The following is a 25,434-nucleotide window of genomic DNA, read 5'->3' as shown; positions in this document are numbered from 1 at the left end:
TATTACAGATTAGCTTCTGAATGGGAAAAATGGGTAAAATGCCTATGGAAAGGAAGTTTGGAGGTGAAAAGGATATATACAAAGGATATAACCATCTTGCATTCTTCATCTTTGTACAGACCTGTTCTTAGATTCAAGGGGTATGTGACCCTAACCTGACACCTGCAGTCCACACTACAAAGGCATCTGTTCCTCCAGAGAGCAAGACTGCCATGTCTGTCTGTTTGGCGACCCAGACTGATGAAAATCAACACTCTCTTGATGTGGGTTGAGCATAAAAAGCACCTTGAAGAGGATCACAGTAATAAGAGGGTTTATATTTCATCTGCACATCTGGCACTTGATCTTCATTTGATCTATGACACATGGTGGTAACAGGAAAGGACAGTGAATTTGACTCTGCTACCACAGGCACAAGAGCAATTCCTCCTGAATCCTCCCAAAAGCAGTGCTCTACTTATAAGTAATTTTTCAAGTTTTTGGTGCAATTTTATGCTAGTTTTGTGAAAACAAAGGGAAGCTCGTATGCATGCATTCTTTTTCTGAAGCCAGATGTAATCAATTTAGGAAAAGCTTTTTGCACTGGTTAGCATAAGCCTAAAAAAGCTAATCAGAAAAAGATAAAAAGAAAAAAAGATGCCTGCACTCAAGCTTGCACCTAACTAACCATTTAAAGGCATGTTTTCTTTAACTTCCTGGTGCAAGCTTGCACTAGATTATCTAATCTTTCCCTTCCTTTTCCTAGATACAAAAAGCAAGGGAAGAATAAGTTATCTTCCAATATACACTCTATTATTCCAGGCTACCAAAACCTGTTCTGTAAGATAAAACAGCTGGCCTTTTTTCTTTAAATGCATTTAAGAAGTTAGAGAGAAAGATCAAGTCCCTCTTTTGTAGGAAAGGATGAAAGAAAATTATAGTCTTATCTTACTCTGATACACAGGAAGCACTCACTCATCCCCATGCTGTCATTATTTCCAGTAATGGTCAACTTTTGCTCTAGCTCAATGTACAGATGCAAGCTCTCTCAGTGCTGAATGTGTACATGCTTAATTAAGAAGCCTCTGGGCAACCTGCAAAGAGGCTTCCTGTTGGATATAGCCAAAGCTTTAGAGTTATGCAACATTAATAAGGCCCAGAGCCACATCTACTTACCAGCCTGAAGCATACCTTTCAGATTGTAAAAAAGCACTGATTTTCTGCTCCCAAAATCTACATTACTCCTCGTTAAAAAGAAACAAAAAAAAACAAAACAAAACCAAGGTTAAATGTTACTGGCACAAAGGCATCCCAACAAATGCTTTCAATCAATTCACGCTCTTTGGGGTTGATTAGAAAGAGAGAATTGTGCTTCAAGAGACGACATCAAGGTCTCAACATCTGTTTCCATTCCATATTAGGAATGAAACTACCTCTGAGAATTACTGGGGAGAAAGGGGTGGGGGTGTGGAACAAGGGAAAAAGTCACCAGGATGGAGTCCTCAGCGGCAAAGCCAGCAAGTAAGAGAACAGCTCAGGCTCAATTTTTTATTCCAGATTGGCCCCTTAGCACCTACCCTGGCTGTGTTCTTCCCACCTCTGCAGTATTCCAAGTGAATATTTTCCACTTCATATTTACAGTCAAATGTTCTTGGGGAAAAAAGTTTTCCAATAAGACAACCAGCTTTCAACAAATCAGTGTAAAAATAAAGTCTCAAAATATTATGGATCTAGTCAGGCGTTAATCCACCAAGCACCCAGAGTGGCAGCAGCATCCCCCACATAAGTGAGATTAATGTTGGGCAAAGAGGGTTAAATTTCTTCTTTTGGACCAGGATTCATAGTGAATCATAGCTGAGAAAGTGTGCTGCAGATGTGGTGTTTGCGTTTAATCCAAGCTAACTACAATTAGCTTTTCAGCAGATTAGCAAACTAATCACACTCACAGTTTGCATGATTGCGGATCCTCACACAGGGAGGCAGCAGGAACCGGAGGCCACTGGTGGGGAAGGAATGTGGTAACTGCTCTTTCAGGAGCGGTCCGTGGTAGCACCAGGGTACTCATGGACATGACTTTAAGATGGCACAGGGGACCTGCCTGTATTGGATTTCTGCCTTCCTTCTGAATGCTAACCAGTGGTTCATGGTGCTGCTCAGTAAAAGAAGGGCTGCAGAACACGGAAATACAACAGGGAACAAAATCCCACCTCATCCCACAGTAATTCTTGACCAGGCTGTCAGGGTAGCATCACAGCTACTATCACCTCAGCTAATTCTGCAGATTGCTCACTTCTCATGGCTTTGTTTTAAGGGAAGCCTAGCTCTCCAAGTGACATATTTTTAAAGACCAGTATCTGCTTCTCCTACCCCAATCAGGTACCTGAGCTAGGCTGATAAGCAATTTTTCATCCCGTATTCCTGCTCTGCAAATGGACTATCACCCTGTATCTACAAGTAGATCACTGAATCTCAGTGAGTGTGGAGCATTATTTCTGCAACCTCAAGAATTCAAACTGCTTCCTCATGAAGCTCACTCAAGTACCTTAGAAAGATTCTATCTACTTCAGTCATAGGAATTTTCAAAGCCCTTACAGTGGGACACAGCTATCTGAAATATACTCTTCCAGATCTCTCTGCATACCCAGTGCTCTTCTAAGAAGAATTTCGAAGGTCACTTTTAGCATCGGGCTTCCCTGTCCCCCTCTCCCCTGCTGTGAAAGGAATGAGCTGAAAGCCATAGTGAGCTGTACAGAGGTGCTGCGCTGAGCTGACTTGGTTCCTGAAGGATGGATAAACCTCAAAGCCCCATTAGGCAGCTTCACTTACACTGGCCCCTTCAATTCCCCTGATTTCAGTGGCCAGCAGGAAAATCCTCGTGGCTGCCTGCACTAATTCCAGCACCTCACAGGGAAACGCAGCCCTGTCTCCCCTGCCAGCACAGGAGGAGGAAGGGAGAAAGTGCCGGGAAGCAGAGAGCACATCTGGAATCAATTGGAGAGTGCTGAATGCCTTGGAAAGAACTGCAGAGCTGGCAGAAACCATAGCGAGGAGCCGTGCGTTCAAACGTGACTATGGAGCAAAGGTGGGGGACGAGACGTATACAGAATATTTAAACACAAAACCAAAGCTCCTCTTGGGGCTCTATTCTTTACTGCAAGCAGCTAGATGTCTCAGCCCTGTCACATTTTTGCTGCCACTGGCCTGTCACGGGTACAGGAAGAATTCAGTAGGGAAGACTGGGGATGAGATGCACACAGCCCAACCAAGGCAGATGGGACTCATCTGTGACGTAAGTACCAGGACCCAGTAACAAAGCAATAATATATCCAACTGATTTCAGGGTGCGGGGCAGAGGTAATCTGACTTGGCACACACTCGAGAACAGAAATTTGACGGTTTAAAAAAACTGATCTGTTCTCACAGTTACTTTCCATCCCAGCAATTCATTCTCCTATCTCCTGCTACTCATTTGTTCCAAGAGGAGTTTTCCATTTTCGAGGAAGCCTCCACTATGTGCCCTGGAAAGCAGAGGTTCTGGAAAGGAGCAGAGGATCATGGAGAAGCAGCTCACCCGTGCAGCAGCCTGGTACAGCGTGACTACAGTTGTTCAGACATACAAGCAACAAGTAGGATGCCAGAAGTATTGCTACTTTGGTACTTGGCCGCAGCCAGATAAAAAATAAGATGCATGCTTCCATGTACGAATTTTTAAAGGGAATTTAAAAAACTCAAAAGGCAACACAAAAGTCACAAAAAATACCACAAAACTGGAAAAAGCCACATGGCTGTACACTGAAAAAAACATGAAAAGCCCAATCTATTTTGTTCATAATTAAAAAAATAAGTTGCAACAGATTATTTTCTGCAAGAGGGAGGAAAAAAAAAAAAGGAGGCACTAATGATATTTAATTTAATGAACAAAGGCATCAAGAAAACCAATAGCCAGAAGCTGAATCTGATAAATTCAGCTCTGGTAAAAGACACCATTTTATTTTGCTTACTGATTTCTAAATGACAGTCACTAAGTCAGCTGGTGAGTAGGACTCAGTCCTTTCCACCTCTTCATGCCTGCATGCTGAAAACATTATGCCATTCAAAACAGAGGTACGCGAGTGAGACAGAATGGCCTACAATGCACATGGCCAGAAGAGATGCTCTAAAGCTAGACCTATAGGCCAGCATCCTGGAAAGCTAAGAGCTGGTGGAAGTCAATGCACATAAATTAAAGCAGATTAAACTAAGCAGGAGACACATTTATAAGTCAAATGACTTCACCTTATGGAGAAGAGCAAGCTATTGAGAAGTATAGGTGCAGTTTCATGTACAACCTAATATGATAAACTACCAACTGGCCTCAGAAGCAGTGGCTCCGCTTCCCTCCCCGGCTGTTGCAAGATTAAGGCATGCCACAGCCATAGCCAGAAAATTAATCCAAACAATAGTTCTCTGTTTGGTCATAAACTGAACTGTCTCAATTTATATCTGCCTAAGCATGATGCCCAAAGTGGTGAGGAGGCTGAACATATGGCCAGGGCAGAGACACGAGGGGGACTATTCTTCTCGCAGCAGCACATAGTTACGCTAAATTAAGCGCAACTTGAAAAGGCACCTGAAAGCCATGTTCATATCAGAACAAGAAGTTACATGGACATTTAGCGTATGTTATTGCCACTGCCTGCTTCGCTTACGCTTAACTTTTAGGAGTGTCCCCATGTAAGCCAGCATAAAGCTCGTTTATACACAGTGAATTTGTCAAGTGTCTCAGGAAGGATTTCCCCTTTGTAATAAACTCCCTTTAAAGACTCTTACCCCCAGGCCTTCCAGCTAAAGTATGTTTACCAAATTCCTGCTGTAACCACAAACCAGCACAGACTTCTCCCCTACACAGCTCGAAGTCAGCAGAGTATTTGACCACCTTTCAGATGGCTCCTCCTGGTCGGGGGGTGGGGGGGGGTAGGTGTGTCATTAATGCAGCTCCTGCAGCCCCTGTGCTCAGCAGTATCTTTGGGAGCATGCTGCTCTCCCTTGTCATCACCCCATCAACGCTTTGGTCACATAAAAGGTGCGTGGGTTTAACAGCAGCTATGTACTAAATATTCACATTAAACTACAGCATATTACTGGCAGGCCCACTTTTAAACTGCTCAATTTTACTGAAGCTAGATCGATAACCCTTAAAAGCTAAATTGATGTAAGAGCATCTCATTTTGGTGGCACGCCTGTCAGCATCTGCAGCTCCATTAATATGTTACTGCATGAGTTCCTGTGAAATTTACCCCTCCATAACTCCCAGCAGACCTCCACCTTCCACAGCCAAGTGCATTAAAAGGTCCTTTTTTTGTATTCTCCCCCTCCTCGCTCTGTTTGTCTGCTCACACCTACAGAAAGGCAAGAGAACAGGCTGCACAAAACTTAAACCCTTTCATCTAGTCGGTCTCCCCTTCTGTACATCCCCTCTCACGCACACAGTGTCAGGCTAAACAAAGCCGCTCACTCCAGGATACAGGCCTGGAAAAAAAAGCATTAGCATCTGGCAACCAAGAGCAGCACCCCGGCATACGAGCCTGAGAGCAAACACAAGTCTCTGGCATGAAGAGGAAACACCGAGACGTACGCCTGACTGCTCCTGTCAATCCTGCAGTGGGGGAATGCCTGGTTTTGGGGTTGGTATTTTTCTGAATATATTTTTATCATATTACCGAAAGGAAATGCCAGGGACTGCTGCAGCCCCTGTCCCTTGAGGCTCTGCTGCTGCCATCAGGCTGTGCTGCCTTTGCAGCGATGAATATTTAAACAGGGCAATAAATATTTCAGAGCACATTCATCCCGATGAGAAGTCTACTAGCGTAAGAGAGAGGAGACAGCCACGCAGGGCCAGGACTGCTCCCTGCTCTGCCCTTCCAGCTCCCACACTGCCTGCCTGCCCTCCTTCCCCCCAGCCCTCACAGGCACCTGAGGGCCTCAAATATTGATGAGCACAGCTCCGGTTACTTTCCAAACAAGCAAAAACTCCCCGACAAGGTAAAAAGGTGCTCTGCTTTCCAGAGAGATGAAGAACACAGCTACTGCGTGCTGTGCTTTTACCGGCCTCTGGCTTTTGGGTGTAGTGTTCACACTCAGGGAGAAAATAATTTGCTTTAAATCTTATAATACTGTGCCTTAGAACAGCAAAAACCCAAGACCAGCAAACCCAAAAGCTGGACCAGCACCTCGTGAAGTGAGAAAGCCTGACTCTCCCTCCCACAACTCCCTCTCTCCATTTCAGCAGTGCATTTACTCGGGCATTCCCTGGTTGCTAGCAGCTCTGCTGGGCTCTCTGTGGGATGCTAACAGATGTATACAACTTGGCCATCACTGGCATAAATAAAAACTGCTATGAGATAGGTTTAGGACGTAACAGAAAATGCAGTCATTTACTTGGCTGTCATCTGCATGTCGCTCACGTACTAGGGGCTGTTTTGACTTTCATAGTGCTAAAAGCTTGGGGTTTTTAACTAGGACCTAGCTATGCTCTCACCTACAAAGAAACTTTTCTTTTTTAAAAAGACTATTTCAGAGGGCAAGTAAATTTTTCAGTAAATTTCAAAGGAAATCAAAATCGCATATAAGACACTTGCTCAGTATCAAATTTACAGGGCCAAAAAACCCATGACCATGCTCAAAAATGAACTTTCATACCAGCTTCTACTGCATATCTCACCAGATTCAAAAGATGCACGATATTTGCTGGTCACACAATATATGGGGAAGCCTTCAGAAAACAGTTAAGCCTACTGAGTGAAGGGAAGCCAGAAAGAGATTCTCATAAACAGCAGCCAAAGGGTTATCCTTAAGTGACAGGCACAAGCCGGCCTGTCCTGGCTAACTGAGCTGCACCAGGGCATCTCCTTTCCAGGTAAAGGTTGTAATTACTAGTATATAAAAAGAGAGGCATCTCTGGCTTTCCTGGTGCCCACATTTTAAAGGATAATAGTAACTAAATCACAATCTCAAGGTGCCTCTCAGACTGTACAAGGAGAAGACACTCCTTGTACCTGGATCCTGGCCCAGCTGAAGATACAAGCTGGGCACCAAATGGCTCAGCCCTGTCACAGCTTGGGCACGGCAGGGCGCGTACAAGGTTATGCGACAACTCAGCAAGGTCTGCAGATGCACAGTCCTGGATTAAACTGCTGAATTCCCCTGCAGTCTCATTTCAGCTGCTTTTATACATTTAAAGGGGAACAGCTGGGTCTTTGCTATGCACAGAAAGGGCCCTGCAGCACATCAAGAGTGAGCTTCTTACCGCAAGCCAGAGCGCCTGCTATTTCATCTATGGTCCTCATGGTGAAGGGAAGAGACCAAGGCAGCATCTGAGTGGCCAGTTTCCTGTTAATGAAATTCTCTCTCATCCCCTTGCTCTATGCCACGAATTGGCTCCAAAGTGAAGTATTGAACTGTCAAACAGCAAAACCACTCTCCAGATAGCATTTCAAGAGCAGCTGCCTACTGAATAGGTGGATCAATCACCTGCCGCCTCCCTCTATCCCTTCTGACCGAAGGCTCCTGGGAAGAGCAGCAGCCTCCCTCCTTCAAGACTGGCCATCAGCCACATTGCCAAAAAGATGCTGTTTACGTTAAAAACATAAAATAGCAATCACAGCAGTGTAGTTCAGAGAGTGACAACAATCCCGCTGCTTTGCCAGTAGCATGTCCCGGGATTGTACATCTCTGCTCCTAACCACAACCCAACTATCCTTCCCCTATCGCTAGAACTAAAAGATGCAGTCAGAAGTCAGACCCAATATGGCCCAAGAAACACCTTGTGCTTTCCTATCCTATTAACACACCTCACATAGAGAGGAAGAAAAATATCCTAGAAGATGAGCAATTACCTCACCAAGTAATTTAGAGCAGGAGTCACCATTTTGCAGCAGATATCAAATAGTAAGCACTCCTCTGCTGACTGTGCAGCTCCCTGTTATTCCTGTGATGGGCCATGTTATACCCAGCAGCACACTAACAGGCAAAAAAAAAACTAGGCAAGAATGAAAACGTAATGTTTGCTACAGTACAAAAAGTGTTAGGAAGAAAAACAACATTTAATCCTGTGGCTCCCAAGGACCTCTCATGACTCAGAAAGCAAATGCAAACAGATGAAAAAGTTAATTTGGATCATATCAGCCCCACCGGCACGCAAAGGGCAGAGCAGGCACCCTAGGGAGAGGGAAGGAAAGATTTGCCATAGATCAGGTTACTATCACCGACAGCTGACCTAAAACACCAGAAGATTTCAGCAGACTCTGCCAGCTCCTCTGATTTTCAAAGGTGCGACCACCTCCTTAAAGAAATGTGATGTGTGGAGCTCGTAAGACTGTTACTGAGGTCAGGGGGGAAGGAGATCCTGCAGCCCAAGTACGTAAGTGGCCAAGATGATAATCCACGCTGCTTTAGAACAAACACAATTAACTGATAACAAGAAGAAAGCAGAAGTGAATTGTTCCTTTGAAGATGGGGAAGTTTCAATCTGAAGCAATGAAGACATAACGAATCAGAGCGATTTCTCATGAGCCTGAAGCTACTGCATGGAACAGACAGACAGACAAACTGCTGTCCTACAAATGTGCTCCTCTGAAACAGATGTCCCTCTGCAATCCAATACACTCCTGCCTTAGGAAGCCAGAGCTCCAGCCTGCTGGATGGGCTCTACAGAATCATCCCCCAGATGGAACACCACAGCCCACAGACATGCTTCATCACCATCAAATCTGAGAAATGTTCTTCAGCACAAGCCCTCAGCACTTGGTTTTAACTTCACCTCATTTGAAGGGATCTGAACTGCCCTGCTCTGCTGGAAGCAAAGGGCAGGCAACACTGAGAACTTAAAGGACTAGCCAGGCACTGAAAGCAAGAACAAATCAGTGCTATGTAACCGGTTTTTCTGTTCTGGGTGATCCTTTCCAATGTCATCTACCTAGGCTGGTCTTTAAAGCTCATGCAAAACTAAGTATTGTGTCCTATTAATTTTTTTGGAAGAGTTAATGTTCAAAGAGTTAATGAAAGCATGAGTAGCAGCCCAGAGCAATGTGTTTATTGTTACCTGAATTCCCTTTGCTTTGTTAGGTCTTCAAAATCCAGTAGAGGATTTGCAGGAAGACTGATACACATGAAAAAATGCCTTTAAATCATTTAAGATGAAAACTGCTGTTAAAGGTTCCCCTCACACGTCCAGAATGAGAAACCTTTCCAGAATCCCAGAATTTGGCACAGTGCACAAGGACCACCTGCATTTTGTATCTGGGGTCAATCTTCATCGATCACAGAGGGAATGGTTTCAGCAACTGCCTCTATCTGCTTCTGCTGGGTACTACTACTAACATCACACCTAATTAACAGGCTCTTCTCCACGTACTTCAGCACGAGGAGGACCAACACATCTGACCTCACATGGGTGCACAGAAGCAGCTCACACAGGCACAGTCCCCACTGGCACAAAGCTGGGACACACACAGTGAAGGGCAATTCCCAAGACACTTCACAGCTGGATTGGCTACAGGAGGCCTGGAACCACACTAACACTCTTCTGCTAGGACTGCCAGAATAGTAGCCAGGAGGCTCATCACACCTCTGCATTTAAATCGTGTCAATCAAACATGTTCTTTCCTGCCATCAGCTTCTTTTCTCCTAGATTTAGGCCACGGAGTATCTCAGAGTAATTGTACGGTGACACACAGAGCCTCACAGCTAACCTAGAGGCCTACTACACTTTTGAAAGCCACTACAATCCCCTATAAACCCCCTGGAAGAATTAAATTTATCTTCCTTTATTCTCCTCCAAAACACTCAGAAATTCCTATTACTCAGCTCCAACTATTCTTCTCAGTGTTACAAATAACATAGCTCAGAGTTTCCTACCCGCCCATTAGGAAAGCCACTGGCTTTCTGGATACTTCTGCTTTAAGCAGAAGTGTGGCCAGGAGATGTGTTCCTGGCCCCGTGGCTGAGCTGCCAGGCAGGACCCTGGCCACCCATCTGTCAGGGAGGCTTGGAGCTAGCAGGCACAGGTCTGAGTTGAGAAGCTCAAGTCTGCAGCCTCTGGCGCAGCTTTCTCCTAACTTGTGTGCCACAGTTGCAGTAACTCCTGCAGCTCACTGTCAAAACCAATTAAAGAGTATTCCTAACAACAACAACAGAAGTCCTGAGAAACCACATGGAGATGAAAAGGACAGTCACATCACAGCCTCTCTTACCTCCTCACAGCAGGGCTTGTTTCAGGAGGACCTTCATTTTGTCTATGGCCAAAGTTACCATCGGGCTGCTCAAAGTTACAGTTTCAGACTTGATAGAATACATGGCTCAGGGATCTTTAATCTGATTTAACCCGATTTACTTAGGTTCATCTCATTGAATAAGTCAAGGCATTAAGGAGTCTTGTTTTCTGATGGAGCATAGAGATCTTCACAGTGTTTTTTCTGCCCTTTTGAATTCCATGTTACCACTTAAATTAATTCTCACACCCCTGCAGCATTTTGACCAAAAAAAAAGAAAAAGAAGCTTTGAAGATCTAGAGTCTCTCAGAAAATTTCTTAGGATGAAGATTTTCAGCTTGCTTGGGATGACCTGAATTCTTTCTGCCACCAAGAGGGACAGTCCCTCCTTGACTAGACCTCTTCATCAGTCACACCATATGCTCATTCACAGTCTGTCACCCATGTCCCTGTGAAGGACACATGAAGTAGGGAATTGTCCCAAGTTCTCACCACAGCCTCCAGTCACCACCTTCCTCAGTACTATTTTTCTCACCACACTACACTCTACCACAGACTGGGCCCTCCACACCATCTAAAGTGACCCAAAAAGCCCATCATCACCCCCAAACCCAAACTAGACTTACATAAGAGGGACTCCTAACAGTACTTTTCCTTCCCTTCCACTGCTTTGAGACAGAATACAGCTTCATCCTGGAAGAGGTTGGAGGCAGACCAGAGAATGGTTTTGCAAAGCAAATCTAACACCACCGAACAGCTTCATCACACACACAAAGGAAAACAAGGTGTAAAGTTAAAGCAAACTAATCCGCATTAAATATCTTAACATGAAGCGAAGCTATCATTCCACAATACCTCACAGTCCAACCAACAGTCAATAAATCAACTAATTCACTAATTTCACTAAATTATCACGCTCTTCCTCCTCTCCCTCCTGATTCAGGCTGCAAGGATCCTTTCTAAGTTAACATAGATCTAAAACTCCACCTGTTGAAATGCTGAAATCCTTCCCCCTGCTGCCCGTTTTATCTCAACCACATTTGAGAAGGGACAGATGCTGGAAAACAAAAGCCTTTCATACTCCTGCTCCCTAATATTCCTAAGTGCTTTGCATAATTGTTCAGTTTGGATAATCTTGCATATGCTGCAATAGCAGTAAAATAAGAAAAGCTATGAAGAACAACAAATCAAATTACAAAGGAAGACTAGTACTATCCAAGAAATCCAAACTCCTCTCCAAGGCATTTTTAAATCAGTCTTCTTAAGTAATTTAAAGCAGGTTTTGCTATTAGGACTGGAGGGAGAGCGTAAGCTTCAGATAAGGAGCCTCTGTGAGGCCCGATGGGTGAATGATGGTCTATGCACTGCATAGGTCAAACTCTGATTATCTAAATCTTGGTTAATCAAAAGCAATTATCTGAAAGTCAAATATGCCCTCCAACTCAGACAGCTCAGCGAGACCAGGGCTTATAAAGCACACCAAAATCCTAAACTCCACAGGACCACAACTGCAGAGACTATGAATTTTAAGCAGGATAACCGGGAGGACAGTTCAGAGGGTTTTAACCATACTCAAGACTCCCAGCCTGAGGGCAGGCTTCAGAAGCGGCTAGATTACCCTCGCAATTACTCGGACATTTTTGGTGTCTCCATGCACCCTCAGATTACAGGCTACTTGCAGTGCAATTCCAGTTAGGTATTTTGACACTGCTCAGAGTGAAAGTCTCCATTACAGGCAGGGCTGGTGGAGCCAGGATGGCTGATAACTTCCCATTGTAAGACCCTGTTTTCAGCTTACAATTCTGAGAAACCATCCAAACTAATGTATTTTTCCTATTATCTATAATTTATTTCAGATTTGGTAATTTTTTTTCTGCTACTTCAGTCATAGCAATCCAACCCAAGAAAGAAGCAGGGGGTGTATTTTGTTTATGATTAAGATGGGGGGAAAGAAAAAAGAAAACACACCAACCCCCACACTTTGAAAAGCCTACAAGACTTCATATTTAACAGAAAAATTTGCATTTTGGGAATCCGTATTTAGCAATCACACTAAAAAGCTACCAAAATTTGACCAACATTGTAACAAAACTGTGGAAAACTACAGTGCCTGTCTTACATACCAACTAAATCTGCTAGTAAAGCCATATATGATTGTCCAAAAATGCTAAAAACAAGCAAGAAAGAAAAAAACCTGGTAAGCAAAACCTACCAAAAAGCAAAGAATTAATCAATTTTTTGGATTTATCATGGAAAGAACAAATGGAGACAAGAAGCTTTACGTTAAATTTTACGGAGGATTCAGCAACGCTCAGGAAGGAAAGGACTTGGATTGTCAAGGCTGGCAGTGGCACTGCAAATGTTTTTAAGGCAGGTTACTCACCATCAGAAATGGCGACATGGTTTATTCTATCAGGAAACAGAGAGGGTGGCTGGCAGCGCCACTTGTACCCCGCTTTCTCTGATTTTATGCTCTTGTTTGGGGGACGAACATGGTTTCAGAGAAGAAACCAGCCATGTCAGATCCAGGTCTGAAGATCAATGACAGCAGGGAGGTGACCCAACCGCTGTATTTTTTGCGCCATCCCCTTCGTAGGGATCAAGTAATGTGGGGTAGCAAGTTATGCACCTCAAATTCAAAAGACCAAAGAAACAGATGTCAAAGTGTAGTGGGAGGAAAGTAAACACAGATAAGAAGCCTGAGCGTCAACAGGACACTTACTGGGGGGGGAGGGAAGGGATAGATCAGACAAGTTTGGCTGTAATAGGAGCAGAAAAGGCAAACTAAATGAGGAATGCAAGGAGTGGGTGGAGAATTAAAAAGGTACATGACAAGGAGACTGTAGCGAGGACAACGAGGAGGAGGAGGAGAAGCAGAGAAAGAATAAGAAGACCTAAAAATCAGCTGAGAAAAAACTGAAATGATCATGGTAAAGAAGTAGTGTGCTGAAACACAATTACACGTAACTGGAGAGGAGCAGAGACAGGGTTAGCATAGACATGGACTGGTGTAAGAGAAGCTACTGACCAGAGATAATAAGGAGAAGATGAGAGAAAGAAGACACATCCATCCATGATGGATGGCAGAAGCGAGACAGGAAAGGTCATGCAGGAATGGAAGTGAGGGGTAAATGTGCCTACTAATGTACACTCCCAAAGCCTAAACCAGAGCCTAATATTATGAAACATCACCACTTCTTTGCTGTCAGCAAATACACAAAGCCAATTGGCAAACACACATCAAGCTGGCCTGCACAGCAAATGACAGCTAATTACACATGCAGTGTTAAGTGGCAGAGGTCTGTGGGATGCATCTGGGACAGCCAACCCTGCTACTGATACTTGCAGAGGTCATCACGGTGCCACATATACTGGAGCTGATGGAGACGGGTGGAGGGTTGTCTGGTTTTGCTTTCCTTTCTTGTGGAAAAAAATAGCATGTAATCATGTGATTAAAGACCACCACAGACACAGAAAGAAAAAGAACAATTGAAGGTTTCTTTCCCAACTTAAAATACAGAAATGCCCCAGAACTGAAGTACCTTCCCGCTACTATCCTGGTAACTCTCAATTCAGTTTGTGAATAGCATTGCTCGATGAACAGTTTTGCAAAGAAAAATAAGAAGTCAGATGTCAATTTTAAACAAAGCACACTGTTGAACAGGCCCAGCATTTGTCCTATTTTCTTTCATATAGGCAAAGTGCACTCTATTTTTGCAAAAAGCTTTCAACTGAGCATTAATTGCTCTGTGTTCTGCAAACCCTACAGAACCAGCCTATACATTGCCAGCCCCCACTGGTCGTAGCACAACCTCCAAGAGCCCAGCAAAACCCATCCTGCATAGCACAGGATCATAAGTAACGCTACAGGAGCACACCAGAATACCTCTGGGTAGGAAAGTTAACATTTCTCGACTCTGATTCCAAGGAACATGTCAGATAGGAAGAGTATGTGACCATAAGCTTTTACATAATATCTGAGAGCAAACTGAGGCAAATTAACCACCTCCTCCCCAGTACCTAGATCTCCAAGAGCTGCAAGTAAGTAAATCCCGGGAGACAAACAGGTTAAGGATCTCATTGCTAAGGGGTGGCTAACTGCACACATCATCTGCTGAAAATGTGTCTAAACGAGGAAGATCCAGCATTTTACATGAAGCAGTTAAGACCAGACTCCAGATCTAGAAACCATCAGACTCCCCACTGCAGCTCCCTTCCGCACTGGTGTTAGGATTTCATAGTAGAAGGCTGGTCAATACTAATTAAGTGCAACGGAGCCATTATGAATTAATAACTTGCAGGGAAAAACATTGCTGGTTTTAAGGGCTTCCCAAGCTTCTCAACTTTCAGCATTTTTGGGTAGCTCACTACAACCTTCTCACTAGTCCAGATACTTCACAAATTAATAGTTCTTAAAATAACAATAAACCACTATGTTAAATTTACACAGCCCTTCCATGTGAGTATCACAGCACGTACTGTGGCAAACTTAGGCATCCTCATTTCTCAATTCCCAGGTACCCAGGGGTAGTTACTTAGTCACCTGCAGGAGAAATGCATTAGGGAGCAGTGAGGTTATTTCTAGGACAGGGACTTAAGGAAATGGCACTGCTGTATCAAGTTCCCTCTGACAACACCATCCTGCCTAGGCAACATAGAATGCAGCTTCTGCCATCCCAAGGCCACACTGCAAGCTCAGTTTGCTTCTACTCCAATGCATCTGAAAGTGCTCAGCAAAGGTGGTAATGAGAAAAGAACTTTAAAAGACACTCACAGGGTTCTGATTTTTAAGCCCTTAAGAACAAGCCCTTCCCACCCAGCAGTTAAACCTCAGTATTACAAAAGTCACAGACACAACCCATAGGCCCACCTTGAGCAACCATGTCCTTCAATGAGGACTAAGCCGCAGATCTGTCTTTCAGTTCCCAGGGGAAGTTCTCCTGGAGAAGGGCCTGGCCAGGATTCCCCTCACACAAACCTTTGCTGCGTGCACCTACGGTGTGTGCAGCACTAAAACAAAGTCCTATGACAAACAGAAGAAGGGAAGCAAAAACTCAGGGACAGGCATAGGCTCAGAGCCAGGTAACAAAACAACACAAGATATCAACCAAGAAAGAGGAAGAGCACAAGGCTGTGAGCAGGGAAGAGAGTGATCCTATTCAGACTGCTCACACAAGTTTACAAGGGCAACACCAAACCGAAAAGCAAACCGCAAGGACACTTGGCTTGAAAGGAAAGGGAGATGCAATCCTCAAAGCAATGAAAAGGGACAGGGGAATAGAGATAGCTCCTGAGAGAAGTCAGCAAAAAAAGAAGCCTACAACCACACGGAGAAAATGATCTTTTTTTAAACTTATTATTTCTTTTAGGGCAGCAGGGGACTCCTGCAGCATCCAGCTTGCCTGGAGGGGAACAGATCCCAAAGCAGACATAAGGGGACAGGAGGGGGGAGGCTGTGCTGGGACTCAGTCTCCCTTGCAGACAGTTCAAACAAAGGAGGACGGTCTCCTATAATGGGATGCATTGTACAATTTTAGCTAGCACAAGGTGGCTGTCGTGACAGGGCTCCCCATCTCCTGTCTTCTCCCCACCACCTCCTCAAATATGCACCCCCTGCAAGATCCCAACACAGAGTACAGACAAAGATCAGATCTGATTTATCACACCATTACTGTAACGGGAGGTAGAGAAAGATAGGGAAAGGGAATGAGGCAGAGGAACGAAAAGGAGACAGAGAGGCTTTTAATGAGTCAGCCGCTGCTCTGATTTAAATAAGATCTCCATTTAAGGAGCTCTGCCTTTGGTTTTGTGGGGTCTTTCTTCCAATTAAAAGAAATAATCAGTGACTGAGCAAGTAACTTTTGGCTGCACAAGGCTGTCTCACAGCTAGACATGGGGTGTGGGAGGGAAGGGGTTATAGAAGGGGGAAGGGAAAGGGAAGAAAACCTCTGGAAAAAATGAGGCTGCTTGCTGGTTCATTTTAACAAGGACATAAATTAGTCTCAAAGCTACAAACGCCATCACCTCCCTGAGCCCTGGGCAGAGCGTAGCAAGTCAAACACGTGCCAAGACAAACGGCGCTGGCTGGAGCCTCTGAGGGGTGCTGGGGGGGACACGAGGGAGCATGCTGGCAGGCAGGGCAGCAAAGATGCTTCAGATGGTGCCACAAAATGGAGACTGATGATCCCACAGCTGCACAAAAGGGGACCTTCAGATGTTCCTGCCTACACCCACATCAAAAGCTGGGAACTCAAGGCAGAAGAGGGGAAAATGGGGTGCTGCAGTCAGAAAATAGCAGCTCTCCCCAGTCTGACTTGAATTATCATGAGCAATCCTTCCTCCTCCTCCTCTTCCCTCCCATCTTGGAAGAAGACCCGCCAGCAGGCAACTGCCCAGGTGAAAGGCTCCATCAGCGGCAGCAGGGAGGGGAGCAGACAATGGCGGGGGGATTCATTACAAAGGCATACATACATACATACATACATACACATGCTTGCTCGGCACTGCTGGCTGCCACATGGGCTGGCGGGACTCCTTAAGGAGGCAGCAGCTCCCTTCCCACTCTCTGCGATGCTCGACACCTTCCCCCTCTCCCAGCCCTGATGGGAAACAGATTCGGAGGAAAACGCCAGCAAGGCACTGGGCTGTCCAAGAAAGGGAGGGCTTTGTGCTCCACGCAAGCCAGGAACCTCGCCATGCACCGCACAGAGAAAAAGCCTTTTGGCATATAATTCCCGTCCACCAAAGACTCTCTTTTATCTGCAATTAGCACATGATGTACCGGGCCTCGTTTAACACTCATTTTCACTGATTTAGGATTAAGGGGGATAAGACGAGGGTACTTTCTGTTAATGAATCTGAGCTCTTGCTCTCATTAGCAATTTCAGTTTCCTCCTTTTCAAGCACATTTCTACCTTCCAGCATTTCTCATTTCTTCTCATCAGTGTTTCTAGTTTTCCCACCCCACACACCCCATTTATTTTGTTTTACCAGCCCCTCATGCCTATACAGAAGCTGATGTCCCAGATTTCCAAGGAAGATGCTGCCTAAAACACAACAGAGCACAGACCAGGCAGGCAATGTTCTCTGAAAACTGAACCAACAGAGCAAAAGGCTGTAGCAATGTTGAATTCATTCAGTGGCAATTACCAGCTTAACATACTAACAACATTTACTTGTTATAAAAGAGACAGAGCCCCAGCGAAATAAGTTCACAGTTTGTGAGTAAGGCCACTCCACTGCTTCAAAAGGCACTGCAGAATGAGAGTAACACTGCTCTGGATACTGTCCTGGATGTGCCACGCTCCTCCAGCCTCACAATTGGCCGAACCTGCGGTGAAGTGCTGCCAAGGACCAGCCTGCAAGCCAAATGTTCCCCCTGTAAGTAGCAGCACTATGCTACAGCTGAACTCACCTTCACTCACTCTCTTCCTCAACTCCACATGAAAGGGGTATTCACAGTTCATGCGGAGACCCTGACTGAGATATGGCCAAGCTCTCCTCCCCTGCTGGTTACTTTAATATGCCTCTTCTTCAGCATCAGCGCATAAATATGCAGCACAAATCCTAAAAGCTATCCTAGACAGTACATACTCTTAAGACAACTGTAATTCAAGGTCAACCAACACTAATAATGCATGGTCTCAATGTCTCCTTTCCTATGTCAGTAAATTAACAATCTCTGTGGAAGGCAGATTTCCCCGAAGTCTATTAGGATGTCCCAAACCTTTAAACGAGTTTATGCACCCTCCTCTGTTTCAGCCAGTGCTCCAGCAGAGTCGCACCCTTCCCAGCTCCGCATGTATCCAAGCCAACCAGCTCATGTTTCAGGGTGCTCAGTCCTAGGCATGCACAAACTATGCACGCTTGTGTACCGGTGATCCAGGCACCTTTCTGCATTGCACACACATAGGTTATGTGTGTAACAGTTGTGGCCGACAGTGGATTGCAATGCAAGGCTGTGCAGAACAACTCTCTGGAACAGGCACATGCCAGCCTACAGCTTATGGGCATACACCTCCATCTAACCAGGCACAGCAATATACAAATGGACCCTGATTGCAGAGCCTTGGCTTTTCAGCATCATTCACTCAACTAAATATAGATACAGAAAGCCTCTGGAGGTTTCTGTGGAGCTCCTCTGTCTCAAAACATAAAGCCTTGGTCCAGATAAAAAAGGAATCAGCAATGGAATGGACTAAATAGCAGAAGGTGGGGTTTGGAGCCTGGGAAGATACCTTAAGAGTGGACAGAGACCTATTTTTCAGCCGCTGACAATCAACGCAAGATGAGAAATAGAAAGGGTCAAAGCAGGTGTCACTCCTTACAGTGGATTCACTCTGAGACAGGCACCCACAAAAGTGCTGTCCCTCGCAGTGGGACACACGGGATCTTGGCAGCAGCTAACGGATGGGGGTTCCACCAGGGCAAAAGAAAGGCAAGATGACAATATGCGCCTAGCCTAAAAACCTGCAAAGCTCTGGAAGAAAACAGCGCTTATGAAACCCAGATCTGAGGAAAAGTTCCTTTCGAGAGTCCTTCCCTCCACCCACTTTGGGAATATCCCCCAAAGGCTTCCAGCTCCGCAAGGCACTGCGGGGGCATTATATAATGCCCAACTCCCAAGGATTCCAGCTCCGTGATGCCACTCTCCTCCTCCTCCCCACTTTGCCCCCTCCTCCGGTGGCAACTTGCAGATGCCAAGCCAAAAAGACAAAAAAAAAAAAGAGAGAGAGAAATATTTTAAAAACCCAAACCGTACAGCAGCCTTAAAAGGCATTGATGTCCGATAAAACCCTGCTGCGAGGCAGAGGAAGAGCGATGGCCCCTGCAGCTGGGTGCGCTCCCAGGAAACGTCAGCCGCTTTCCCCCAGGAACAGACGGGCAGCCCCACGCCTACAGCTACCTACAAGGGCTTCCCAGCCCTCCCGGCGACCGCAGCCAGATCAGCAACGCCTGGGAAGACGTTTACCTTCGGGATCGCTCGTTCAAAGGCGGGCTCAGCCGGTAGCGGGAGCACCGGTGCCCCGCACGCACCTCTTCACCCTAGAGAGCACTGCGAGGCTGCTGCGGGCAGGGGGACTGTGGGAACCCCTTCTCCAAAGAGCCCTGCCCGGGTCCCCGGCACGGCGGGGCTCCCTCCCGCCCTAGCACCGGGCTGAGGCGGCGCGGAGCCGCGGTCTCCCCGGGGAAGGCGGCGGGGCAGCCCCACTGCCTGTCGCTCCGCTCCGCTCCTCGCCGCACCGTACCGGACCCCCCGCTCCCGGCCAGACAAAGCCGGGCAGGCAGCCGCCGCACCGCGGCACCGGCAGCCCGGCCCGCCCGCTTTACCTTACCTGAGTTACCATTTTCTTTTTCTCCATAAACCAAAATGGGGGAGCCCGGCCGCGGAGGGGAGAAAGAAGAAAAATAAAAAGGAAAAAAAAAATACTAATAAAAACGTAAAAAAGCGGCAGCCCCGTGGAGGCGGGCGGCGGCGGGTGCCTGCGCTGCGCTGCCTCGCCGGCGCGGTGCCCCCCGAGCCCTTTTTCCTCCCTTTCTTCTCCCGTGTTCCTCCCTCTCTTCCCCCTCCCTCCCTCCCGGCCGCCGCTCCCCCCGCCGCCCCCCCGGCTCGGCCAGATGGCTGCGGGAAGCGCCGCCCCGAATGCCGAAGGTAATTAATGCGAGCCGGGACCGCCCCGCTCCGCCCGCAGCCCCGGCGAGGCGCTCCCCGCCTGCCCGCCGGGAGGGACACCCCGCAACGGGGAGCGAGGGGCTCGGCAGAGGCTTCCAGACGCGAGCCGCAAACAAAAGCGAAGCTGGCCCCGCGCTGCTGCCGGCCCGGCAGGACCGCAGGGCTCGGCCACACCTACCATCGCCCGCGGCTCCGGTCTGGCGGACAGGCCACGACCGGCCGGCCCTCAGCAGGCGGCAGGGAGCATCTCCCCGCAGGAGGATGCTCGGGAGAGAGCTGTCAGCTTGGCACAGACCTCGCTCCTGCCACAAAGGGGAGAGAGAACTCGTGGGTTACACGGTGCTGCGTCGGCTGAACCGGAAGCAGTCACCGTGCCAGGATCTGCATTTCTTTCATCATAAAAGCTGGAGAGAGCTGGACTCCTTCCCAGCTTTGCTTTTTTTCCCTCTCCCATTTATCTTCAGTAAGCATCTGGCCCTTAACACCTGAGCACGCCACGGTTGGCAGCGTTTGTTCTCCCGCCGACCCCGCAGAACACACCGATAGGCTGCTCCCCCATTTGGCAGAGGGGATCTGAGACGCACGAGTGATTTGTCCCAACATTGCACCCACGGAAACCCACAGACAGGGCCAAGCACAGGGCTGGCAATCCCTCACTTAGACAAGAGGGCTGTGCTGATGCTCCAGTGCTCGTGACACAGATAAAACCAGAGGGGCAACATGCCTGTGCTGATGCATCTCTTCTTGATACTTGGTACTCAAGAGACTCCTGGGGCTTTAGCATCAGAAAAGCCAAATTACAGTGCAGCGATACCTTGCATGAGCCTTGGGCAACATGGTCTAGTGTACAGAATCCCTGCCCATGGGAGGGGGTTGGAACTAGATGACCTTAAAGTCCTTTCCAACCCAAACCGTTCTATGATTCTATGTTTGTATGTGCTCTCCTTCCGATGAATATGCCCAGTTATAATTTCCACTGGTTTTGCTTGGTGGCCTTCTGCTACCACACTGCTCTCCAGGCAGCCCATGCTGACCCAGAGTGCTTTTCAGTTTCCCAATCTCACTCCCTGCCAACTGACGTCTGGCTCCCTCCCTCCCTCCCTTCCCCTTTCTCTCCTATATCAGGAGGCCGCCAGCAGGAGCACACAGCCCAGCCCAGCTGATACTCCTGTGGTGAGAAAGCCTAAAATGAAGGCATCAGCACACCCTTAACATCCCACCCTCTACAGGTTTATAGGCAATATTGCAAAAAAAGGGAAAGTACTTGATTGTCTGGATTAGGTTTTTTTTTCTCTCCTCCCCTATTACAAACCTGAGATTCTGGAGCACAATTCGGGGTCAAATATAAATTCCATCTCAAAGCAGCAAAAAACCCACAGTAACCTCCTTAATACCTTTGCCATGGCAAAACACCAGGTTTCAGCAATGTGCATCTCATTCACCAGACCTCTGCAAACGACAGAATGGTTTGGACTGGAAAGGACCTTAAGATCATCTCTAGTTCCAACCCCCTGGACATGGGCAGGGATGCCTCGCACTAGACCATGTTGCCCAAGGCTCTGTCCAACCTGGCCTTGAACACTACCAGGGATGGAGCATTTACCACTTCTTTGGGCAGCCTGTTGCAGTGCCTCATCTTCCTCACAGTAAAGAACTTCTTCCTTGTATCTAACCTGAACTTCCCCTCTTTTAGTTTAAACCCATTCTCCGTTGTCCTGTTACTACAGTCCCTGATGAAGAGATGAAGAGTCCCTCTCCAGCATCCTTGTAGGCCCCCTTCACATATATGTCACTCAGGACAATCTCCTGACTCCACTTAAATTAACTACTGCTTTCACTCAGTCTCCTCTGTCCCACAGGGTATCAATTCTTGTCCCAGATCTAGGGCTGTATCGCAGACCTTCACGACAGAGAAACAACATGCTACCATCATCCCACCACTGTTAACCAGGACAGCATAATTTCTAATCCACTTTGGCCTTCACATTAGGAACCTCTAGAAGTATTTGCCATGAAGAAGAATCTTATAAGGAAAAAGAGGTGCCCAGCCACATGCTGAACCTTCACTTGCACCACCCAGTTGGTACAACTGCTTTGCTCGTGTGCCAGCAGAGTGGGAATTCCCTTCAGTGTGATCTACTGCTGGTCTCTCTCTTTCATCTCCATTGTAGGCCAGAAAGCATCTCCTCCCCCATGCTTGGAATATATCCACCTTTTCTCCCATTTAGCGAAAGACAAGCCCCTATTTCCAATGAGGTCCTCAGGCAACAAGAAACACAGGTCTGCTGGAGCTCCGATTGCCGCAAAACTAGCCGAAATCAACATCTGATAGAGTTTCCAAAGCTTCAAGAATACCATGGAAAACATGACCAGACTTGAGAACACTTAATGCCTTTGTTGTCTTGGGCTCTACTGGAGCCCAAAGCAACACCTGATAATGAACAAGACTAACAAAATTAATTGGTGAATCTATGCAACTCACCCTTCCTCGCTGAGGGTTCAGATGTTGTCTCATGGCCAAGAGATATAAGTTTAAGTGGGCCTCCACTTGTCCTACATGCAAATCATGGAACCAGGGCCCAAATTAACCACCACCATTTGCCACCCTCTGTAAGGATAACCAAAGACTCAAACTGCGGAACATGTTGCTGAAAGCAACAGAGAAGCAGTAGAGCTGAAGGCTGGAAGCCTGAAGAAGGTACAGCTCAGAGCCATGAGATCATCCCTTCCTACTTACTGCATTTATTCAAAAAGCAGCACATTCAGAACGGCTCTAGATGCCAATGCTTACGAGTTCTCCTGACTTCTCGTGCATCACACGCACATATGCTTTGAAGCTTCATTACCATGCTGTCGAAGTAGCCTTCTGAAATAACTATGGGCACATTTAACTAGTCTGCAGTGCCTGGGCACAGCTTATCATCTCTATCATGCCAGGCAAAGCTCATTGCTCCCACCTGAGCACGTCTGCACCACTTTTATAGTCCCTTTTGTATTCACCCAACGTACATGATGGTTTTTGGTTAGCTCCTATAATTCAAATCCTAACTGAAAATAATAAACATCCTGGAGAAGGATGTTTATGCAGCAGGCGACAGGATGAGACCACTGAAATCACACTGGTGAGATCACAGATGAAGAACTAACCTCTAGTTTGACAAAGTGATCTTCATGTACCCAGTGTGCTAAGCTTTCAAATACTTGGGTTAGTTTAACACTCATAGGACTCATAGAAATGGAGATGAGGAGAGGAGGGACAGCAGAACACACCACAAGTACTCTGCTTTAGTGAGTTTCAGGATTTGTTTTCCTTTTTCTTTTGCTATGCCTGTAATTCCCCTTTGCTGCTAGGGTGGAAAGAAAGCACAGTCTTCGATTTTAACATCCCATTACCTGCATTTCTGTGCTGGCTCAAGTTTAGATGGAACAAACCTGCCAGCTGGATCAAGGCCAAGGGGAGGGAGAAAAAAGTTTCAAGTGCAAAGAACCAATTTATCAGGTACAAATCTTAACAACCGAAAGACACACTTCTGCTGGTGGATTCTATTCATGTGCGTAATAAAACCCCCAGTACAAGGTAACCTAACAAAACACTCTTTAATGACTATCTGATGTATCTCAGGGTAGTTAATCTTCAATCACTAGTCTATGTTTCACGTTTTCTGGATAAATTTGGTGCCTGTGAGGACAAGGAATGCTGACGCTGAATAGCCAAGGACTGTGCAGAGAACATCATCTTTCACTTGGCTCCAGAAGTATTTGAGCCTGACCCATGGCCTCTGGCTTTTCCAGGACTCCACACGCCGGGCCAGCAAATCTCACGTGTGCTCCAAATATAGCCCCCTCCCCAAGCAGAGGCTGCAATACAGGCTTTGCCCTGCCCCGAGCGCTACTCTCAAACCCACCCACATCCCTATCGCCCCACACATCCTTGCTGGCCCTCCAAAAGCAAAAAGGTGACAAGCAAGACTTTGTTGGAGGTCTTGTGGGTGGTTTCAGAAGAAGGAGAATAGGTGAGGAGCTGCTCTGATGGCTCACCATCCCCACGGGACAGACTGCAGTCACACGTACAAGTCACTTGCACCCGGACAACGCAGTAAGGCACGCAACAACACACTAGCTTTGCAGAACATGGCATTGTTGTCAGGTCAACCCTTTACAAACAAACAAAATTGAGAAAAAAGCCAAAAATGCAAATCCAGACACACACGTCTCAAATGACACAGACTTTGGAGTTAAAGCGTCAAATGGTACTGCTCACATATAGGAGCCTCAACACCCTCTGAGCATCTGGGCTGCCTCCAAGCCTCTGAGCTGCCAAGGCCTGGGAAGCACTAAGCCAAGGAGCCCAGCACGGAAGCAGTGTCCTTCTGGAGCTTACGTGCCCAAAGAACATAGAGAGCAAACACCAAGACTCTGTATCACCACTGTCCTTTTGCTTACCTGGACGACTGGGTATTGGTAATCCATACAATACACACCATACATAGCCAAAGATCCTCCAGCTAAAGGCCAAATGGACACAGGACTGGAAGCTTCAAACCCGAGTCTCCGTCTTTCAGCCTTGTGGGAAGGACTCTGGCAGCCCTGCGCAGTGCTTGGCTCGGGCCTCTGGGGCCACTCAGGTTGACACTAGCTCAGCTGAAAATAAAAAGGAGCTGCCTGGCTCAGCTCAGCCCCTCTCTTCTGGGATCCAGCGAGGCAGCGCTCAACCATAGGTGGCAGAGGCTCCTAAAATTAGAAATCCCCTACTGCAAATGACCCTGCAAGCCTCGCCTGAGGAGCGTCCTGCGACTCCCGGGCAGCAAACAGAGTGACTGCCGGGAAGAGGGGGACCCGGGATCCTCACAACCACTGCCGCCAGGGATGGGAGGAAGCAGGCAGCATTTAGGATCTGAAAAGAGCATATGTTCTGGGCTCTAGGTGCGTCAGAGGGAACACTCCCAATCCAGGACAGGGAAAAACATATGGGACTCCACTCCTCCCCCACCCCCATACCCTTCTTGCTGTCCTCGGCAGGGACAGGTGCTGGGATTAGCATAGTAAAACCCTTTGGTGCTGGGGAGGGAGGGAGAGGGGAGAGGCCACGCTGATATCTCGCACTGAAGGGATCTCTTTCACGAGGGTGTATGTGCCCGGATCGCTTAACAGCCATCCCTCCCTCCCTTTGCGCATGAGGCAGGCAGGGACAGCTGCTGGAACCGGGGCTGGTAGGTGGGAGCCGGGCCCCGGGATTGCCCCCACCACCCCGGCCTTGCACCGGCAGGTTGCCCCCTTCAGCTGTCCCAGCCAAACTGGGGGTGGATGAGGGATTAACTTTACCCCAAGGAACAGCAACCAATGGGGAGAAGGGGGCAAGGCTGGGCAGGGCCAGTTGTTGTGCCCGTTTTAGGAAGCCTGGCCTCCCCATTCCCAGGCAGGAATCCGCTCCCTGAGCGACGGGAACAGATGGGGAGCTACCCGGGCAGAGGCCTGCAGGCTCACCCCGCCGGCCCTGCGTGCCAGGCGTTCTACCAGACACCCGAGAGCCCGCTG

General features: G+C 47.2%; 1 protein-coding gene across 28 annotated transcripts in view; it reads right to left on the bottom strand.

Moving 5' to 3' along the window:
* Nucleotides 1-25,434, bottom strand: part of RBFOX2 (RNA binding fox-1 homolog 2) — a 166,499-nt gene that overhangs the window by 61,181 nt on the left and 79,884 nt on the right. Inside the window, exon 1 of one of the 28 annotated variants that reach the window (XM_057420639.1) lies at nt 24,343-24,685. The exons of 23 other annotated variants lie outside the window; for them this stretch is intronic. In XM_057420639.1, coding sequence (XP_057276622.1) covers nt 24,343-24,387 — 45 coding nt within the window. In that variant the 5' untranslated portion in view covers nt 24,388-24,685. Of the gene's footprint in view, nt 1-10,852; nt 10,934-19,561; nt 19,679-20,077; nt 20,224-21,163; nt 21,168-24,342; nt 24,686-25,434 lie in introns of those variants that run through there. 4 more of the 28 variants (XM_057420644.1, XM_057420643.1, XM_057420641.1 and 1 more) reach the window with 4 other exon arrangements.

This window comes from Pezoporus wallicus, unplaced genomic scaffold (assembly GCF_028554395.1).
Source record: "Pezoporus wallicus isolate ANWC-B61680 ecotype Strahan unplaced genomic scaffold, APGP_CSIRO_Pwel_v1 contig_2871, whole genome shotgun sequence".
NCBI lineage: Eukaryota > Metazoa > Chordata > Aves > Psittaciformes > Psittacidae > Pezoporus > Pezoporus wallicus.
This window is presented reverse-complemented; position numbering and strand designations above follow the sequence as displayed.